The sequence below is a fragment of the Carassius auratus genome, chromosome 18, assembly GCF_003368295.1.
Source record: "Carassius auratus strain Wakin chromosome 18, ASM336829v1, whole genome shotgun sequence".
NCBI lineage: Eukaryota > Metazoa > Chordata > Actinopteri > Cypriniformes > Cyprinidae > Carassius > Carassius auratus.
In genome coordinates this window covers 22,511,603-22,533,824 of record NC_039260.1, presented here as the reverse complement: position 1 = coordinate 22,533,824, position 22,222 = coordinate 22,511,603, and the positions used below count along the sequence as shown (strand labels likewise).

Genomic DNA, 22,222 nt, shown 5'->3' with positions numbered 1-22,222 from the left:
TCTATATTTATGAAGCTTGAAAATACTGATTATCTAAACTATAAATGGATTAACAAATATTATGAGAAAACTGAAAATATATTAATTTATGTTGTAAAGACAGACAAAAGTCTTATAGGTTTGGAATGACTTGAGGGCAAGTAAATTATTTTTTGTGTGAACTTTACCTCTAAGAGCGAAGACCAAGAATAATGACTCTCCAAATCAGACAAGACAACTCCAAACTTGGTTTGATTTCTGCAATAAAAAACACAGACATCAATGGTCTTAATGAAATGAGCACGTAATCACACTGTTGTTGCATCAAAATGTGAAGTAAACCGGCAGGACACAACATAAACATTAATTTTCTAAAAAAAAAAGTAATAATAACTTAACTTACATCAGTCTCAAAAGAATGAAGTTATCTTGTCTCTGGATTGCAACATCTAAAAAAACACACACATTATTTTAGTCTTAGTAAAAATAAAGATAACTTGATGTTATTCTGAAGTTTACTCTCCTTAAACCGTCTGTCCCTCTCTTCTGAAGAACACCTCCTCATCCTCACACAGGTCTGTGACTCCTCACACAAACAGCTTCTGTGTCTTTAACTCTCAGCGCGAGGACAATGAAGACACAAGCTTGACAAGTCTGAAATATTACATGTAAAACATACTTTTAACAGTTACCACTTCAACAGCCTCAAAATAATTATGCTAGTCTTTACTACACAATGCCGTTTCCTTTAGGAGACAAACATACTTTCAGTTTAACCGCGAAAAAAAAGACAAATTCACATGAGCGTAACCGTGACCATAACCGTCTGTTAACGCCTCAAAAAGTACAGATAATGTTAAATCTTATGTAAATGACAAAATACATTCACAGACGTTATATTAAAAGTACATCCTCCGTTCAGTACAGTTACATGAGGCAGTTAAGACCTCCGTGTCTGAGGCGAAAACCGCGTCCGTTTTTTTTAAAAATATATATATATAACGTTAATCTCCTTTGTTTCCGCCTTTCATAAAACCTTCCGCCTTTCATACAACCGGGTAAACAATAAAAGATAACTTTACATTTTGAATATTTACTTAGCATAGTCTTTCACTCGCTTCTCGCTTCTATCACGCTGAGAAAATGGCGGCTGCTCGCACTGGAGACGTACGATCTTGACGTGACGTGCGTGCTCTCCTTCACGTCCGCGTCCTCAACCCAGACCCGCTGGGTTAAAAAAAATTTTTTTTAAACCTTATTTTCAACCCAAACTTGGGTTAAAACATCCCAAAGTCCTATCCAACGGCCTCAACCCAGCAGTTGGGTTGAAAAAACAACCCAGCGTTTTTTAGAGTGTACTTTGCTATCCATTTTAATTTTATAGCTATGCCAAAATGCCACTCTTAGCATGAGTTAATAACTAGATTTGCAAAGAGACATTTAGTTCAGCTGCAGTCTTACTGTACGTTTCAAACCAGTACAATTATAACTCCCACGGGAAATAGAAATGACAAATGAGATCTCTTCAGTATCTGAGTTGTTTCCTCTAGACAGCAATGCGATTAAATAGGGAGACACAAATGTCCTGATTCTAAGTTTTTTCATTTTTCAGAAAAAACAAAAACAAAAAAAAAACTCCCCATTAATCCCACATTTATTTTCTCTTCTAGAGTTTCAACATTATGTGTCAAACTGTGCTCAGATTTTGAAATACTTCAGTTTAAATTTTATAGCTCTCTATACTTGTTTTCTGTCCAAACGTATTCCATTTACGTCCATTTTTTATTACCCTTAATGAATTTTATCAAAAGCAGCAAAAGTTGATATTTCAATGAAACAGCTGAGACCTCCATAAAGTCTTTCAAACTATGAAAGATCAACCACTGTGCAATAAAACATTCCTGGCTGTAAAAGCAATTGCGTGTTAATCAATCAAACAAGCAAATCGATCAAACTCGGCACTAAGTATATGACAGCACAATCTCCTAGAAAGCCATGGAAGCACAATAAAAATCTTGCAAAACAAGCCAGAATGCCATCAAACAGCAGAATTGAAATGTTATGTATGACATGAGCGTTAGAAAAATAGCACCGAAGCCACAAAGAGCTCACGCTTATTGTGTTCAGTTATATTACATTTCTTGGCCTGGTTCCTGTCGACAGTAATTCTGTCATCTGCTGTATTTAGTGATTAAATCTAAGTGTTGCACGCCTGAGCATAATTTGGATGGGTTGTCTCATCTATGCAGACAAATTATGACATGTGACTGATTGTAGCCCATATGGTGCCACCGTGAACGCTCTCACCCCCTGCTGGCCATCAGTCACACTGCACCAGTTTTATGAGATACCCCTGACAGTGGAATCGGTTGCCATGTTGACATTTGCTGCCAACATTGACTGTTTTTGACACAAACTAGAGGCCAATCATAAAGTCAGCAACAGCTGCTGCAGTCTTCAGAACATATTTGCCCCTATAGTCTGCCAAAAAACCCAGTGGCTTAACACCCACGAGCAGCTGCTCAGTTGGGTTAAATGCGAGAATGTGCTTTTGCTGGAATGCATTGTCTGATTGTTTTTGCTGGCATTTTTGCATAAATATTAACATCTTAAATTATAGTGCACCTAAGTTCATGCACTTTAGCTGAACCCACATATTTAAAAAAAAAAAAAAAAAAAAAAAAAAAAACTTTACTGCAGTCCTAAAACAACATTAGTTACTTAGGTAAACGTTAATGGTTAAATCTAGCAAGAAGCTAATATTATTAGCCTTAGTGGAGATCACTGCACTGTGGCTTTTGTGTTGAGTTTCATCTGCTGAAATACAAAGGAAACTCTTGCTTTCAGCCCTGATGCAAGGATTACAGAAGAAACCTCTTTACCTTCACACCTCAACAGTATTGACTGAAATTCACACATATATTGGCTCTCAGTTTCAAGGGTTGTGAGAATGTAGCTTCTCGCAACCTTTGAGACAGACTTAAAGTGTTGACCTTGCGTTGTAATGCACAGGTAAAACTGACAATGTTTTTTTTTTTTTTTTTTTTTTTTTTTTTTTAATGTCTTCCACAAATTTAACATTTCCTCACCATTTGCTTACCCTCATGTCATTCCAAACTACAGTAGTATGAGTATCTTTATTCTGCTGCACACCAAAGAAGATATTTCCAAAGTCTCTTTTCTTTCTTTCTTTCTTTCTCCATACTATGGAAGTCAGTGGGGACCAGCTAATTATTTTACGCTCAACAAGAGAAAGAAACCTATACAGGTTTGGAACAACTTAAGGATATATAATGCCAGAATGTTCATTGAAGGTGAACTGTCCCTTTAAGCTCTGACATCAACCACAATGTCTCTTAAAAACACTGACTGGAATCCTACTTCCAAAGTAAAACCTGTTCTCAATATTAGGCCTAATTGTTGATTAAATAATGCATCTGAGGAAAAGATGCAAGCAATTAAATTGAAACGATTCTTGATCCCACACTGCGTTTTCTCCATGCTGACTTAACATGCAGGAATGAAGGAGTGTAAACACAGCGATGTTTTGATTATCTGTGGTCAGCTGATGCTGTGTCAGCCTGCAAACTCTTATATTTGTGATGCAGAATCGCTGATTGTTAAATCGTGGTGGGATGAATCAGGCACAATTCATAATGCTCTTTCTTTCTCTTCTCCCGCAGAAAAGCCGATGGCACAAGGACCTCCTGGTGGTATTTTTGGCATCTTGGGAGTTGTGGTGGTGGCCGGTCTGATTGTAGGAGTGGTGGCCACAATATGTATGGTGTACAGGAGAGGAAAGAAGCCCCGCACAGAAACAGACAACGATCTGTAAGTACTTCACTCGCAAGTGCCATTCAAAAACGTATGTGGTGTGGCTGGATTCTGGAATAAACACAAGCATCAACTAGAGTGTCAAAGCCACACTTCACCACAGACGTGTGCAGTGTAAATTGTCATTTATTAAGCATTTATGCTAAGGAAAGCGCCTTATGCTGGAGAGCAGCCACATAGGAAGAGGTTCTTGGAGGTTATGTTACATTGAAATATGATCATATGACTTTTTACATAGGCCATGTGACCTGTAAATGCGGGGAAAAAAAATTTCCATTGCAGTTTCAAAATTTATTCCGTTTTCGCACTGCCTAAAAAAAACACCTCATGTGATTGTAAAAACATCTTTGCAATATACGGGTGATTTTGTGGTTTACATTTTGTGTATTTTCAATTCACATTTTCAATTTGTGCAATTTGAAGGCTAACGGAAACGCACCTACTGATAGTGTGCACTTTTTTCCATGGCCAGTTTTGTCCCCAATACTTTATGTAATCGCTTACAGCAAGGACCAATCTCCAGAATCACAGCGGAAGTACTGAAGAGAAGTTTCATCTTGTTTATGGGATTTCAGTGAAATCCTAAAGCAAAATGCAAACAAATCTCTTGCTGCAATCAATGCAAGCATATTAAATATTTCACTGTTAAAAAGGTATTGCGGTTGTGGTCTATACCGACTGACATGCAACTGCAATCCTGGTTGACAAAAATAGTAAAGGTGATAATAAAAAAAGGTAAAAAAAAATGCATTTCAATTATTTGTGGATAACCATAATGACAAGTTTTTATTAATGCTACCATCTTTTGAAGGTTGGAGAGAAAGAGGTGATTGAAACTGTAATGCAGAGCCTGTCATTGTCATTAAGAAGAATTACACTTCAGAAACTCCATTGGAGTGAACATTTCATACTTCAGTGGCTGTTTCTGAAAGTATTACTCTGCATCATCCCACCATAATGCTGGGCTTCCAGTTACCTTAATGAAAGCACAACCTTCAATACTTTGGGGTCATCACACTTAAAATATTCAGAGAAGCAGCATTTATGAATGCATCTCTCATTTTGCTGTTAGTGGATGCACTTGATTGCTTAAGAGCATGTTACCTATTTGCTAAAGAGGTTTCCTGATTGCTATGTAGACCTGATTTGTCCATTTCTCAGTTTGAGAGACAGGTGTTTCAATCAGGGCTGATTGCAGGAGGCACATCATATTAGCAGCAGAGCCTGTCAAATCCCAAAGCATGGCAAATAAACAGAACACTTGACAGTCAACGGTTTGAAGCGCACACTTCACAAAACTAAGGGCTACATTGGAATTCAGAAAAGACTGAAACTTTGGCTCCGATGATCTACAGTGATTGGGGGCATCTATAGTTGAGAAGGCTGTTTTATAGAAACCTATACCATTCTGCTCCATGTTTTCTAGAAGCATTTTATGCCCAAGTATAGAAAACAAATTGTACAAATTATCATAGAATTACAGACTCATTACAATCACAACTGTATTTGTAAAAATGACATTGAAACAAAAACAAAAATAAAACAAAAAAATATTGCTTTTATTAATATGTATTACTTTAATGAAATTTAGTCAACGTGTAGTTATTTAGTTATAGTTAGAAGTCTAAAGTGGACTATTGAAATAAAATATTAATAATTAAATTATTGAAATTTATAATGCAATTATTAAACTAGTAAGTACTAGTTTAAGTACTAGTAAGTATAAGTACTACAAAGTACATAGATTTTTCTGGATGTGGTCTGTGGTATATGATTTTATAAATTAAATTAATTGAGAGTGGAGATGTTTTAAAGGGGAAATGTTCCAGTGGCTTATAAAAAAAATAGGGGGAAGACATCAGTGGTGCCATCAGAATGAGACTCCAAGGAGCTGATAAAAACATCACGATAATCCACAATTAGTCCACATAACTTTGAAAAAGTTGAAAAGCTATGTATAAAAAAAAAGAAGCTATGTATAAAAAAATAAAAATAATAATAATAATAAAGATGTTTTAATTTTCAAACATTGCTTCTAGCTAAATTGCAAGTCCTCTATCCATAACATTGTTTTCACCAGTTAAATTTTTCATTTTTGAGGCAAACTATTAATTTAAATCACAAATAAATAAATAAATAAATAAATAAATACTTTAAACATCATAAAGCAAGATAATATTGTTTAAACCACAAAATTACATGAGATAATTAGACTTGTTTTTTGTTGTTGTATGAATAAATGTTTTATTACAGTTTATAAACTTTTATGGTCAAATCAAGGGAGGAATCCATGGCAAGAAAAAAATTTAATAAAATCAAGATGTCTTAATAATTTGATGCAGTTTTGTTGGTTTACCTTTAAATTACCATTCAAGATAAAATTACATTGTGATAAATATTTTTATCGGCTGTATAATGTTATATTTAATAGGTACATTTTCAATATTCCACATTCTTACAGTATGGAAGAAACATGTTGACATTGACATATTGTACTGAAACATATTGCACAGGACTTGCAGCCAGTTTCCAGCTAAGTATTTCCTCTGAGATCCTTCCCAGAATGCTCAGTGAACAGGCCAAATTTCAACGTGGCCACTGCCCTCATATAAAATAAAAACACTGGGAGATGAATGTAAGGACACATGGCTTTCTTTCTCTGCCACACTGAGATGTGGACTCAAACACCCTGACTGCTTCCAGAACCAGTCCTATTAGCAACTTCTTTAGTCATGCTTCAGTTCAAAAACACTAAACACAGGTAATTATATCACTTTCACCCTACACTGAGTCACTTGGATCAGTAAATCAGCCTATTGCCGTTTATCCCCATGTAATAATTTAGTGATATTTAAAGTTAGTGTAATCTGTCCTTCTGAGAGGGTAATTAATCCCTCACTGGAGAGTGTTGGCTTCTGTCCTTCATGGGAATATCGCCTTGGCAAACCAGTGTGAGGGTGCATGAAATCTGGCACAGGAGTTCTTAATTACCTCAGAGATGAAATTATGATGCTCATTTGAGAGACTCTCACAAAATCCATGCCATTTTGTTTTATGATTTAAAAGCTTGATATTTGAGTTTGGAAGCAGGTCTAAGTAAGCATCAGTTGGAAAAGTGGTCTGTATTGTAGCAGAACATTTTAACAAACCTGCTACACTGCTTACTAATATTTGAAAAACTTTTTATTTTATTATTATTATTTATTTATTTTTATTTATTTTTATTTATTTTTGCCAAATCAAACAACAAATGAAATCATGTGGTTTTGAGCAAAATCTAAGATAACATCCTTTTTTTATGACAAGGTAAAACGCTATATGGTGCAGCTTTCAAAAAAAAAAAAAAAAAAAAAAAAAAATATTGAATGATGATTGATATTCATAAAATGCATATTATAGCAATTATTGTAAATATGAAATGTTATAAATATAAAACATTCAATTTATAGCAGTATTTTCACTTAGAAATTGCTAGTAAACGTTACATGCGAAGAAACAGTAACACATTTAATTAATTATTCATCAGTAAGAAATTTTGAAGTAAAAGGACTGAAATTGCATTTTCTTGTAACCCCAAAGCAAGCCCTTTCTTGTTTTCTCATTATCACAACTGAATTTTCTTGTGATCTCGACAAAGTTAAAGTTGTTTTGGAACTCGAGAAGGAAGCTGTTAGGTGTGTAACTTTAATACTGAGCTGACGTGAATGAAACACAGTGCACTTACAAGGTGCAATATTTCTCATAATTTTTGAAATTAAAAAACAGCTTTTTATGTTGAGAAAACAATTTTTTTAACTTGAAATCACAAGAAAATTTGTCAGGATCATAAAAAAATAAAATAAAATAATAATACATTTACATTTACATTTATTCATTTAGCAGACGCTTTTATCTAAAGCGACTTACAGATGAAGACAGTGGAAGCAATCAAAAACAACAAAAAGAGCAATGATATATAAGTGCTATAAAAAGTCTCAGTTAGGTTAACACAGTACACGTAGCATGGGATTTTAACTAATATAATAAATAAAAAGAAAACAGATAGAATAAAAAAATAAAAGAATAGAGCAAGCTAGTTAGAGGTCTTTACACATAAACACACACATACATATACAATTGCATAATAAATTTAAAGAAAATAGAATACAAAAAGATTAGAAAGGTAGTTAGATTTTTTAAAGAATAGAATTAGAATAGTGAGTGTTAAAGTTAGAGGATCAAATAAAGATGGAAGAGATGTGTTTTAAGCCGATTCTTGAAGATGGCTAAGGACTCAAATAATAATAATAATAATAATAATAATAATAATATGCAAAAAATAATGCATTTGCCTACCAGGGCATCAATACTTGTAAAACATATGTCAGTAATCATTGTTTTATTTACAGCTTCGCAAACTCTTTTTTTCTTTTCTTTTTTTTTTTCTAAACAGTGTGTACTGTAGGCCTCTTGGCTGTTTGTTTTCTTTCTCTTTCAGTCCTTCTGTGATTTACTCAGAATGCCTTATTTTTCCATCCTACATGTAATTTCACTATTTCATTATTTATGAAGGCAAAGTAAGGGGGTTTTCAAACCATCATAATTGAATGTAGTGCTGTTGTTTCCCCACAAGAATTCTAAATTTACCACCCAGCAATAAGCACTTGTGTTTGTCGGTTTGTAAATCACCCCGTGCAGCTGCAATAAGTGTCAAAGTGTTCGGCTGTAGCTCTAACACGCATCCTGTCGCACCTTTTATCTGTGTCAAGAGTCAATATGCTTCAGTCGACCTTGTGAAACGGCACCTAAGATGGAGTAGCCTGCTAAAGACCTGGCATCTGCCCACGTTCTCTCTCGCAATCAATCCACAGGCCTAAAGAGACAAATAAAGCACGCTGATTTGGTCTCACAGGAATGAATTAGGAACAAATGAGGCTCTCCTCTCTCACTTGCTGTCTTTCTCTGCTGCTTTGCTTCAGTAACCTCTCTCTCTCTCTCTCTCTCTGGATCCCAGCATCGCAGTGGCTGATAGCTGTGTGACAAAGCCAGAGGCCCCTGGGAATGAGGTCCCAGAGAAACCCGAATCCCCCACCAGGAAAGTAAAGGCCACGGCCTCCTAGTCTACCCCCTTTCTGAATTTCCCCTCATAGTCTCTGTGTGGCATGATGGCCTCCAGTTCTGTCTGTTTGGAGCTCTGTGTGGGCAGCATTTGAGCATTAATAGGACAGAATTGATGAATATGAGATCAATCAGAATTTCTGTCATGTTTCCAATATGAATAACCAGACATTCTTGAATCAAGATACATTCACTTAAGAACAAAATGACTTAATTTCTTTCAATCAAGCATACATTTTTTTTTATTAAAAAAAAAAAAAAAGAAGAAGAAAAAATATATATAGGCCTATTACGTTTTCCCTTTTAATTTTAATACACCACAGGTCAATACTAAATATTTATTATTGTTATTATTATTATTATTATTATTATTATTATTATTATTATTATTGCAGTAAATATTCGGGAACTCAAAAGTCACAATTATAATTAATTAATTAATTCACATACATACTCACATAAGTGTTCCCTTGGGTTTCCATTTGAATTGACTGGAGTAAAATCACTGAATCATCCAACTCTAAACGTCTTCCTGTTAAATTTGATGTGGGGTGACTTAATGATTATTTGAATTATAATCCAACGGTCATGTTAAAGGTTAAGATTTTCAAACTAGTTTTGTTTGTATTAGATAAATCAAGGAATTATATCAAAGTTTGAGACATGATGTGAAAAAAAAATAATTAAGAAATACCGTATTTTTCAGACTATAAGTCGCACCTGAGTATAAGTCGCATCAGTCCAAAAATACGTCATAATGAGGAAAAAAACATATATAAGTCGCACTGGACTATGAGTAGCATTTATTAAGAACCAAGAGAAAGCATTACCGTCTACAGCCGCAAGGGCTCTATGTCTTCAGTGTAGACTACAGGAGTAATGAGCAGCATAGAGCGCCCTCTCGCGGCTGTAGACGGTAATGTTTTCTCTTGGTTCATGTCTCTTAGTTCATTTCTCTTGGTTCACCTCAAATTAATTTTGATAAATAAGTTCGCACCTGACTATAAGTCGCAGGACCAGCCAAACTATGAAAAAAAAGTGTGACTTATAGTCCAGAAAATACGGTAAATAAAAACTCAGATAAAATAAGTAGAACACTGCCCTGCCTCTCCTATATTTGTAGATACGTATCAGGAAAATAAAAATAAATAAAATAAATATATGAATTCCTTGTACTGTCCAAGTTTTAATAGTTTTGATAGTTTTGACCCAACCACAAACACAGTAGTTTTTTGGATGACTGCAGTAGCAAAAGAAATGAAGATGAAGAAATGCCTAAATGATGTGTGCAAGCTACAAAGTTAAGCTTTTTGAAGTGCGCACTTTCATCATGCACTCTTTTGATGAAAAGTTATGTGTGTTACTTCTAAATCTCAAACTACTTTACACTGACTCACACGGCAAACTCTGCTCAATATGCTAAAACTCCCTAACCTCCGTTGGTCTCTTTTCTCTCTATGTATTGCCTGCAAGCATGTTTCTGTCTGCATGTCCAGAATATGAGTCCCTGGTGAACAGTGGTCCTCATCTAGTGCTGCTTGTTGCTGATGTTTCAGTGATAGTAGAGCTGTCGTGTATGTGCTTATATGTTTATTAACACTATTAAGAACCGTTTTGACTACATACTGTATACATATATATATATATATAAAAAAAAAGGAACTTCCTCAAATAATTTTTCAAATATTGATTATGAAGTAGTTTTTAGCATTTTTGTGTAATGGTGAGTTATAGTGAATATAATATAATATAATATAATATAATATAATATAATATAATATAATATAATATACACTGTAAATAAATGTCTGTGATTTTAAAAGTAAAAAAAAAAAAAAAAAAAAATTGAAAATGCTACAGTACAAACCTGTTAAATGGTTAATGGTAATTTCCTGTAAACTTTATAGGAAAAAAACATATACTTATGTTCAGAGAATTCTCTGCATTGCATTTCAAATTTAGTTTGAATTTGATTATTTTTTTTATTATTATTATTTTTTTTATAACTATGTTTCTTCTTATTTTGTTCTTATCTGTTATGAATATTAGGGTTGTATGTTACATATAATGTTGTTAAATAAATTTTTATTGCATATATCAGTTTAATGAGTCTCACCATGATGGTATTTAGTGTCTATGTGAGTCACACTCTGTACCTTCTATGTATCTTATTATTTAAAAGCTGCTTGTGATGGGCTTTGTTTTATGACATGACTTTCTCATCACCACCTACTTTTGGTGGTTACCAGTGTAATACAAAGTTACAAAACAGATTTCAGTACTTCAGTAAGTTGGTGTATTAATATTATATCAGTTAAATTATGGTATTAAACTGTAAATTTAAGGTACAGCCATTAAACCTAAACTGTAAATTTAATGTAAAGCCATTAAACCTGAAACGGTGTAACTGTATTTTTGCGGTATAAAACTGTTAAACCAAACACAGTGTTACTGTATTTTTACAGTACAATTCTGGCAACCACAGCTGCCGTTTTTTTTACCGTATATTTTACGGAATATTTTTTACAGTGTAATATAATATAATATAATATAATATAATATAATATAATATAATATAATATAATATTCTGTTTGTTTCATTTATTTGTTTATTTATTTATTTTCCTTTGGAGAGGATTGCGTCATCCTTTGTGATGTTTGTCCTTTGTGTTTAATATCACAATGGAGTAGTTTTTAAATCAAGGTGAAGTACAAATCAAAGCTTGTCAGAGTCGCAACAAAGAGTCTGGTAACAGGGATATCTATAAGAGTTTGTGAGCTCAGTGCCTCTTAGTGGCTTTACAATGATTTCTCAGAAATAGTAAATTCCCATAATTCTCAGTTCTCACAGAGACCTAAATGACACATAACGGTTGGTTGCTGATCATGAAGAACGCCACTGGCAGTTCAAGGAGTCAGTTACTGCTATTCAGTTCTCAATGGATAGGCAGTCTGTGAAAACAGATAAAGGCACAATGCAATAAAGCATAATATCTATCCTTAGGGATGAGTTTGTGATAATAAGTCATTTTATGTTGACTCCGAGGTATATAATCAATGCAATCTATTCCCTTGATTCTAAATGTGTTCCTGTGTAAAATAATAATGTGGCACTATTTGATTTTTGAGAGCAGTTTGGCCCATAAGTGGGCTGGTATTGACTTCTGACAACCAGAGCTGAAGTGATATTAAAGGTTGTGCTGCAATAATTTAACTTCCGTGCACTAGCAGCAAGCATGATCAAGTGACAGAGCAATGACAGGGTTGATTATAAGCCATAGACAAGAATATGGATCGGCTATGGGTTTTCTTGAAGAGATTTCACAGCACCTGAAATTTGCTGTATCTCAGCAACTACAGTGAGTGATTTAGCTTAAATACATTTAAAATACATTCAATCTATCAATCTATCTATCTATCTATCTATCTATCTATCTATCTATCTATCTATCTATCTATCTATCTATTTATCTATCTATCTATCTATCTATCTATCTATCAGACAGACACAGATAGACGGATACATAGACGGATGGATAAACTGAAAGACAAAAAGATAGACCTATACAAGAACAGATGGATGATAGACAGATAGATAGACAGACTGACGTACAGTATAGACAGACAGATAGACAGATGGACAGATACATTCAAAATACACAGAAAAAACGATAGACAGATGGCTTGATAGACAGATGGATAAGCAGATAGATAGACAGACTGACAGATAGACAAATACACAGAGACAGAAAGATACATTGACAGATGGATAGATAGACAGATGGATAAGCAGATAGATAGACAGACTGACAGATAGACAAATACACAGAGACAGAAAGATACATTGACAGATGGATAGATAGACAGACAGATATACTGATGGACAGATAAATAGACAGATGGTTAGACCAGCGTATCATTGTCTCCCCCACATCAGATTGCATTTTCCCTGTTGCACAATTAGAAGTGTCATTAGCATTTAAATTACCAAATAAGATTGTGATCAACAGAGATCAATGAAGGTGCCAGAGACTGGCCACACTTCACATCCTGCCCATGGAGATCTGGACCTGAAGTCATAAAGAAACACAAGATTAACTTGGATTCACTGGCAGGCCAGGTTGCAGCTCTAATTGTAAAAAAAAAAAAAAAACAGAGGGACAAAAAAAAAAAAGACATCATATTTAAACCTTTTCTTCTTCTCTATGGATTTAGACTGCATCTCTTGACTGATAGCCTCACTTCCTTTGTCAAAGGATTCCAGAAAGTAATTTCACTTTTTTTCTGTCTCTTCTCCTTCTTCCTAACTCTTTCTCATAGATTACTCTTTTCAGAGCAGGGATTAGCTATGTTTTTCTCTCTATCCCTGTCAAATCTCCACTCTTAAGCTGCCCTGAGCCTTTCGTGGCCGACAGACCAAGGAGAAGGGCAAGTCGTGAAAGTGGCCAGACATCCTCGAGAAAACCGTAACTCCTATGTTTCCTGTCAGCAATGGTTTTCTGTCAACACCGTTCCCAATGCAGGTTTGAGAATTTGGATGGAGCAGTCAACCTGTAGGCCGGTTCATGGCACAATATTTTAACACCCAAGAAAAAAAAAGAAAGAAAAAAAATATATATATATGAACCACTGATGGCAGATGGACAATTCTGACAATGCTTTTCATACTTTCCTGGACCTTGACAGTGTATTTTAATTGGCAGTCTATGGGACAGTAACAAGCCTCTTGGTTTTCATCCAAAAAATATTAAATTGTGTTCCGAAGACGGAATAAGCTTTTTCGGCTTTGAAATGATATGGGGGTAAGTGATTAATCGTCTTTTATTATTATTATCATTATTATTATTATTATTATTTTTTTTATTTTTTTTTATTATTATTATTATTTTATTTTTATTTTTTTTTGGGGGGGGGGTTCCTTTAACTTTTCTTTACACTTTTGTGCAGATAAATTCCATTTAATTTAAAGAAGTATTAAGAGTGATTGTCTTCATTCATCAGATATAAGATTGTTAGAGTATAGTGAGCTATTTAAACCAATGCAGCTGAAATGCAACAGACTGGAAAAATGAGTTCCCTTCAGATCCCAATTTGTTGGTCACCATCTCACGTGATATCTTCATTCCCTCCGGGGAACAAGGGTTACATACACAACTGAAACATTATTTTCTGCTTGCTGTGTCTGGGCGTCTTTCTTTCCTGGTGGATTTTAAAAGCCAAATCAATTGTTCAGCACTGTGATTCATACTTGGTACACATTTGAATTAAAGCACTATTCTGTGTCTCAGCTTAATACTCAATAAGAAAAAAAAAAGGTAAACTACTGTGGTACCTCATAAATCTAATTAAGTCAATAATAACATACATTTTCTTTATAGAGCAAGCGCATTGAATTCAAAATGGGATCAAAGAGTGAGTTATTTTTTTCTATGAAAAGAAAAGCTGAATTATTTAGTTTCCTTTCATTAGTTTATCCATTTGAAGAAAGATAATGGTGCTTCTGGAAGTGACGCTGTCTGTCAAGGCTTATCTCTCTGGAAGTCTGGGTTTCTCTCTCTCTTACACACAAACATACTTCCTACCTGTTCCAAAACATAGTGAGCTACCTACCTAGACGGTAGGCGTGTGATGAGACACTTATTGTAACGATTCGCGACCAGTGAAACACAGGGAGAACGAGAGATCCAATCGCAGATGTTTATTAACAATTCCAGGGTAATCCAAATCGTGGTAAAACAAGCAGAGGTCAAAGCCAAAAAATACAGTCCAAAAATAAATAAAACAAAAGAGGGAAGAGGCAAGGAAAAGGAATGGGAACTCGGAGATACGAGAAGATAATGAGGGAACTCGGGATACGAGAAGGCTGGTATATGAAGGGTAAGGACTCCATACAAACAACAGGGAAAGAATGGTATTTATAAGGAGGCTAATGACAATAGATTGCCTGCAATTAACTGGAGTGCAATTACTGTGAAGACAGGACCAGACTAGAGGAATTCTAGTGCCTATGGTGAAGTGCCTAAGAGGAAGTGAGCCCACAAGTGGACACCCAGGGAAACAGAGACAGGGACAGAGGGCCAGATAACATGGTAAAACAGAGACAAGAGGACCAGGTAGAATGGGGAAACAGAGACAAGGCAACCAGGTAAAATGGGGAAACATAGACAAGAGAAGTGCAACACAAAACAAGGAGTCCAGGAGGGTGGTGGACCGGCGGAGGATCAGGGGGAGGGACGGAGGGCCAGGTCCTAGAGGGAAACGGAACGACAGACACAGACTAGAAACCCAGGAGGGAGGTGGACCGGCGGAGGATCAGGGGGAGGGCTGACCGTGTGGTCAGGGCGGAAGCCCCCCCAGGGCAGAGCAGAAAACCACCACCTCCGTGTGGTCGGGATGGATGCCCCCTAGGGCAGAACAGAAGACAACCACATCTTTGTGGTCGTGGCCGGAGTCCCCCAGGGCGGAGCAGGAGACCACCACAACTATGTGGTCAAGGCGGAAGCCCCCCAGGGCGGAGCAGGAGACCACCACAACCGTGTGTTCAGGGCGGAAGGCCCCAGGGCGGAGCAGAAGACCACCACCTTCATGTGGTCAGGACCGACGCCCCCCAGGGCGGAAAAGAAGACAACCATGTCCTTGTGGTTGAGGCCGGAGTCCCCCAGAGCAGAGCAGAAGACCACCACAACCATGTGGTCACGGCTGAAGCCCCCCAGCGCGGAGCAGAGAACCACCACAACCGTGTGGTCAGGCCGGAGTCCCCCAGAGCGGAGCAGAAGACCACCACAACCATGTGGTCAGAGCGGAAGCCCCCCAGGGTGGAGCAGAGGACCACCACAACCGTGTGTTCAGGGCGGAAGCCCCCCAGGGCGGAGCAGAAGACCACCACATCCTTGGGGTCGAGGCCGGAGTCCCCCAGAGCGGAGCAGAAGACCACCACAACCATGTGGTCAGGGCGGAAGCCCCCCAGGGCGGAGCAGAGGACCACCACAACCATGTGGTCAGGGCGCAAGCCCTCCAGGGCGGAGCAGATAACCACCACAACCGTGTGGTCGGAACGGGTGCCCTCCAGGGCAGATCAGAAGACCACCACGTCCGTGTGCTCGAGATCGGAGTCCCCCAGGGCGGAGCAGAAGACCACCACATCCGTGCGGCCGGGCCAACGGAAGGACAAGTCTGGTTGGGCAAGTCTGCAACATAAGACATGAACATGTAAGGGGTAGCCTCCGTGGCCACAACAGGAACAGTCGGGTGCTCAAAGAGTTCGACTGAGGCATGATGAGTCTCTGGAAGTTTCACAGAGGCGAGGAGAGACTCTGGTAGTTCATCAGAACCATGGAGAGGCTCGAGTAGTTCCACCGAGAAGTGACAAAACTCTGGTAATCCCATGGTGTTTATACTGGATTCCAGAAGATCAGTGCCGACTTGACTATGCTCATGAAGATTATTGGTGACTTGCATTTGTTCATGAAGATCATTGGTGACTTGCATTTGTTCATGAAGATCACCGGTGACTTGCCTTTGTTCATGAAGATCACCGGTGACTTGAGTCTGTCCTTGAAGATCACCAGTGACTTGAGTCTGTCCTTGAAGATCACCAGTGACTTGAGTCTGTCCTTGAAGATCACCAGTGACTTGACTTGACTCAGGAAAGTCAACAGTGACTAGCCTTGACTCTGGAAAGTCCATGGTAACTATCCCTCACTCTGGAAGGTCGACGGTGACTAACCCTGACTCTGGAAGGTCGACGGTGACTAACCCTGACTCTGGAGGGTCCATGAGCACCTGACTCAACTTTGGAGGGTCAACTGGAACCTGACTCAACTCTGGAAAGTCAACGGGCACCTGACTCAACTCTGGAAGGTCAACAGGAACTCGCCCTGACTCTGGAAGGTCAATGGTGACTAGTCCTGACTCTGGAAGGTCGACAGTGACTAACCCTGACTCTGGGAGGTCAGCGGTGACTAACCCTGACTCTGGAGGGTCCATGAGCACCTGTCTCGACTGTGGAGGGTCCATGAGCACCTGACTCGACTCAGGAGGGTCAACCAGAACCTGACTCAACTCTGAAAATTCAACGGGCACCTGACTCGACTCTGGAAGGTCGACAGGAACTAGCCCTGACTCTGGAAGGTCAACGGTGACTAACCCTGACTCTGGAAGGTCGATGGTGACTAACCCTGACTCTGGAAGGTCGACGGTGACTAACCCTGACTCTGGAGGGTCCATGAGCACCTGACTCGACTTTGGAGGGTCAACCGGAACCTGACTCAACTCTGGAAAGTCAACGGGCACCTGACTCGACTCTGGAAGGTCAACAGTAATCTGACTTGATTCAGGAGGATCAACTGGAATGTGACTCGACTCTGGATGGTCAACAGGAGCCTGACTCGACTCTGGATAGTCAACTGGAATTTGACTCGACTCTGGAAGGTCAACAGGAGCTAGCCCTGACTCTGGAAGGTCAACGGTAACTAACCCTGACTCTGGAAGGTCGACGGTGACTAACCATGACTCTGGAGGGTCCATGAACACCTGACTCGACTCTGGAGGGTCAACCAGAACCTGACTCAACTCTGGAAAGTCAACAGGCACCTGACTCAACTTAGGAAAGCCCACTGTAGCTGCCATCCTCTGCAGTGGCTCCGGGCTGGCGTCCATCTTGTGCAGTGTCGCTGTGTTGGTGACCATCTTGTACTGTGGTGCTGGCTCAGCAGACGGGACGTGAACAGTTTTGGGAATCTCTAGGATCTTTGACAGCCTGGATAAATAATCCAAAAACGTCTCAGCGGCCATTTTGGGCGTTGGCGCTGAGCTGCCGACCATCTTGCACCGTGGCGCTGGGCTGGTGACATCTTTGTGCTGTGGCGCTGTGCTGGCTTCCATCTTGCCTCGTGGCGCTTGGCTGACGGCCATCTTGTGCTGTGGAGCTGGGCTGGCTTCCATCTTGCCTTGTGGCGCTGAGCTGGTGGCCATCTTGTGCTGTGGTGTTGGGTTGGCTTCCATCTTGCGTCGTGGTGCTGGGTTGGCGGCCATTCTGTGCAATGGTGCTGGGTCGGCGGCCATTCTGTGCAGCGGCGCTGGGGTGGCGGCCATCTTGTGCAATGGCACTGGACTGGCAGCCATCTTGTGCAGTGGCGCTGGCTCTGCAGACTTGCGCCTCCTTTCCCCTCTCCGTCCACACTGGTGAGACGGCGGTTCCCAACCAAACTCAGGGTCTCCGGTGGGCCATATGGGACAGTGATGTCGGACCTCCTCTAGACCACTCACTCCTGAACGACCTACCCTGATCCCACGGAACACAACCAGGCGAGTACCCTCAAAGCCATTCCTCTCCCGCTTGTTGGCTGGGGAGGGAATTGGAGAAGACATGGATCTCTGTGGATGGAGTCCTTCTGTAATGATTCGCGACCAGTGAAACACAGGGAGAACGAGAGATCCAATCGCAGATGTTTATTAACAATTCCAGGGTAATCCAAATCGTGGTAAAACAAGCAGAGGTCAAAGCCAAAACAAACAGTCCAAAAATAAATAAAACAAAAGAGGGAAGAGGCAAGGAAAAGGAACGGGAACTCGGAGATACGAGAAGATAATGAGGGAACTCGGGATACGAGAAGGCTGGTACACGAAGGGTAAAGACTCCATACAAACAACAGGGAAAGACTTGTACTTATAAGGAGGCTAATGACAATAGATTTCCTGCACCTGGTGCAATTAACTGGAGTGCAATTACTGTGAAGGCAGGACCAGACTAGAGGAATTCTAGTGCCTATGGTGAAGTGCCTAAGGGGAAGTGAGCCCACTAGTGGACACCCAGGGAAACAGAGACTAGACAGCGTGACACTTATCCCTTATCACACTTATTTTTTTCCGAAATTTCGTTTTAATTTTTTCAACATTCTTTTTTTTTATTTTTCTGTATTGCTTTTTTTCAGTTTCATTTTTTTTTCTCAACTACTTTTTAATAGTTAAATTAAACTGTATTCATAAAAAAACATAACAAAACATGTAATTAATTAAAAGCATGAAACATACATTGTCACATCAGTTTTGTAAAAGTTTAACAAAAATTACATGTTTAGGGCCCTATGATTTTTTTATTTAATTTTTTTTATCACTATATTATTTATATGTTTTATTGTTGCAAACTTCTGTTTTAGCATTTCTAATTGTTTTAATGTATAAACAACTTAATTGATTATTATTTTTTCTTAAAGTAACCTTATGAATCCTCAAAAATTTGGTGTCAAATGAAGGCATAAAACATTAATTTAATTTATCATTTATCTTTTAATTATTGAAAATTAAGCAAACTTATTTTTTTTTGGCAAACAAAAAAAATATGTTTGTTTCATTTTAGTAGTAGTAGAAGTAGTAGTAGGCTGTCAGTGGTGTATTGTAATGAAGTATTAATACCAGACATGGGGACTTGTGACTTGGTGACTTGGACTCGAGTTGACTCGAGTCGCTATTTTTATGACTTGAGACTTGACTTGGACTTGGAAGTTAAAGACTCGGGACTTGACTTGACTTGAGAGACGATGACTTGAATGACTTGAGTGTTAATCACGTCATGTTTTCAGTTTGAATATAAAATATATAAATTATTTTTAAAAATAAAGCTGATTACTCAGCTGGAGCGCAGGCTGAGAATAGCGTTGTCATGACTGGATCAGGAAACTATCATCAGTCATGAACGCAGGGTTCGCCGCTTTCTCCTTCTTTCCAAAGCGCTCGGGCAGTTGCGCCCCGGAGGCGTCTGCCGTTGCTAAGCAACCATGACGCGCCCTCTCCATGAAAGATGCGTAAATTTCAGCAAAGGATAAATGGATTTGCAGCTCTAAAAATCGCTTGCAGTAGCTCTGCTACTAAATTTATTTCAAAATGGCAATCCATATACAGCTATAATCAGCTGTTCCCTCATCTTGGCTGAGCTTTCAACGTTGTTACGGGAAAGGATGGAGCTGATTGTTTGGGCATTCTGAAAAGTTTAAATGTTTTTAACTCGATGCGGTGCAGACGCGCATGGAAAAAACGAGTGCGTCGCACCGCGTTGCTTCCATTATGAGCGCACCTACATTGGAAATATGTGCATATGTGAACAGCCCCTAACGATCCGCTAGCAGGCCGTCAAAAAAACGCGTTCCAAAAAACGCTAGGGCTGGGCTAAGGGGGCTTAAGCCCCGCATATTTTGTTACCTTGTCTTTCTCATAGAGCAAAACAATCAGAAAAACAAATGTGAATAAGACTACAGCTGCCACGATTACCTAATCATGAGAAGTGCATATTACGGTTATATATATATATATATATATATGTATTCCCTTTGCATTAAAAGGTACTCACAACGTGCTTTTGCAGCGTTGAACATTGTAGCCAATCACAGACATGTCTGTTGAACGCATTGGCCAATCAGAGACGTGCAAATGAGTCGCTGTGCTGAAGATGTGTTTTGTTTTGCGCGAGCTCACCCCATGGTGGGATAGGCCACATCATGCTCGGCTTGCAGACAAGACTCTCTCGAATCCTATATTTTGCAAGTGCAATACCTTGTAATAGAGGTAATGACTTATGAATATATTTTGAGAGAGAGAGTGTGTGTGTGTGTGAGAGAGAGAGGAGAAATGTAACAAAGTTTAATGTTGTATGTAAACTGTGTTTGAGAGAGAGAGGTGTTCAGAGAGGAGTCTGTTGGATGTGTAGCTGTTATTTGTTTTATGGACTCAATGTTGAAAATGTAAAATATTCCAAACACTGTTGGCAGAAGTGAAAAATAAATAATTTTATTAAGTTACAATTTTGTTTGATTCCATGATGTATTTTACTGAACATGAGTATTTACAATGCAAATCCAAATTATTTTAATTTACTGAAAGTTACTTATATCTTGTCTTTTAACTTTATTAAGATCAGATTCTGCAGGTAAAATTACAATAAGGTGACTTGACTTGGACTTGACTTGACCTACTACAGGACTTGACTTGACTTGACTTGACATAGCTTGTGACTTGACTTGACTTGACTTGCCCAAGAAAAAAATACTTGGGACTTACTTGAGACTTGAAGGTTAAGACTTGAGACTTACTTGAGACTTGCACATGTGTGACTTGGTCCCATCTCTGATTAATACTTTGTTACAATACTTAAGTATTTTGGGGAGTATCTGTACTTCACTTGAGTTCCGATATTTCAGCCAACTTTTACTTCACTACATTTCATAATTAAAATGTATACTTTTACTCCAACACATTTCCCCTTAGTATATTCATTACTTACTATAAAATAGTCAGAAGAACTCAGACTGCAGGAAAGCAGGTTTGACAAATCAGTGGTTTGGCATTTGCAAGTTAGACTCCTAAAAACAGCAGCTGGCGTCAGCTTCACGTCTTTCAGCAAGCGCTCTGTGTGTGAATGTCCTCAGTTTGTCTTGTGAGTTTTATTTACTGTTGTCGTCCCAGTATAAGCTCCAAGTAGTACGTCTAAGAGCAAGGCGAAAACTAAACATTTAAAAGGCAAACCCGGATCGCGTTTCAGTCTGTGCGTGGTCTGCCTGAGGTCAAAGCACGCTGAGTCGGCTCTCTAGGGGTCCGACTGCCCACATTGCGAGAGATTGCCAATGCAGCAGCTTCGATCCCAGAGGGCTCTCTTTGAGGAGGGAGCCTTCGCCAGCGTTCCCCGCGGTGCTGGGCCCGCTTCTGCCGAGGCCCAAATGGATCTTGCAGAGGGAATGAAGACGGGCGATTCCCTATCCCCTTTCCACTTCGGCCAGATCCGGCACCCAAACTATGGGTATGGAATCACGCTCTGCAGTTTCTTCCCTCCAGAGAGAGGGATGGACCCTCTGCCTTTCTTCCTCTGAGGAGGTTGATGTGGAATCTGTCCACAGGGATTCGCCACCCCATTCGCCACAGTATGAGGAGCTTTTAAAGGTGGTTACTCACGTGGTGGTCAAGCTTAACATGGAATGGCCTGCCGAAAAAACATCTGAACCGCAGAAAAGCAAGCTTGATGAATGCTTTTTGCGGGCAAGTCAATCACCTCCTAGCCAGGGCCTTCCCTTTTTTCCCGATCTGCATGAAGATATAGCCATATCGTGGAAACGCCCATTCTAAACCCCCCTCTACATCCCTGCATCTGATTATTACGGCAACATGGAGGGGATGGGGGAGCATGGCTACAGAGTGATGTCTCCGGTGGAACAGACGCTCGCAAGCTATCTGTCGTCTGGAGTTGCATTGTCTCTGAAGTCAAGTCAAGTCAAGTCACCTTTATTTATATAGCGCTTTAAACAAAATACATTGCGTCAAAGCAACT

General features: G+C 38.9%; 1 protein-coding gene across 2 annotated transcripts in view; it reads left to right on the top strand.

The window, feature by feature from the left end:
- Positions 1–3,365: 3,365 nt before the first annotated feature.
- Positions 3,366–22,222, top strand: part of LOC113118694 (extensin-like) — a 60,770-nt gene continuing 41,913 nt past the window's right edge. For both annotated transcript variants that reach the window (XM_026288065.1, XM_026288066.1), the window contains exon 1: positions 3,366–3,810. In XM_026288065.1, coding sequence (XP_026143850.1) covers positions 3,500–3,810 — 311 coding nt within the window. In that variant the 5' untranslated portion in view covers positions 3,366–3,499. The remainder of the gene's footprint in view (positions 3,811–22,222) is intronic.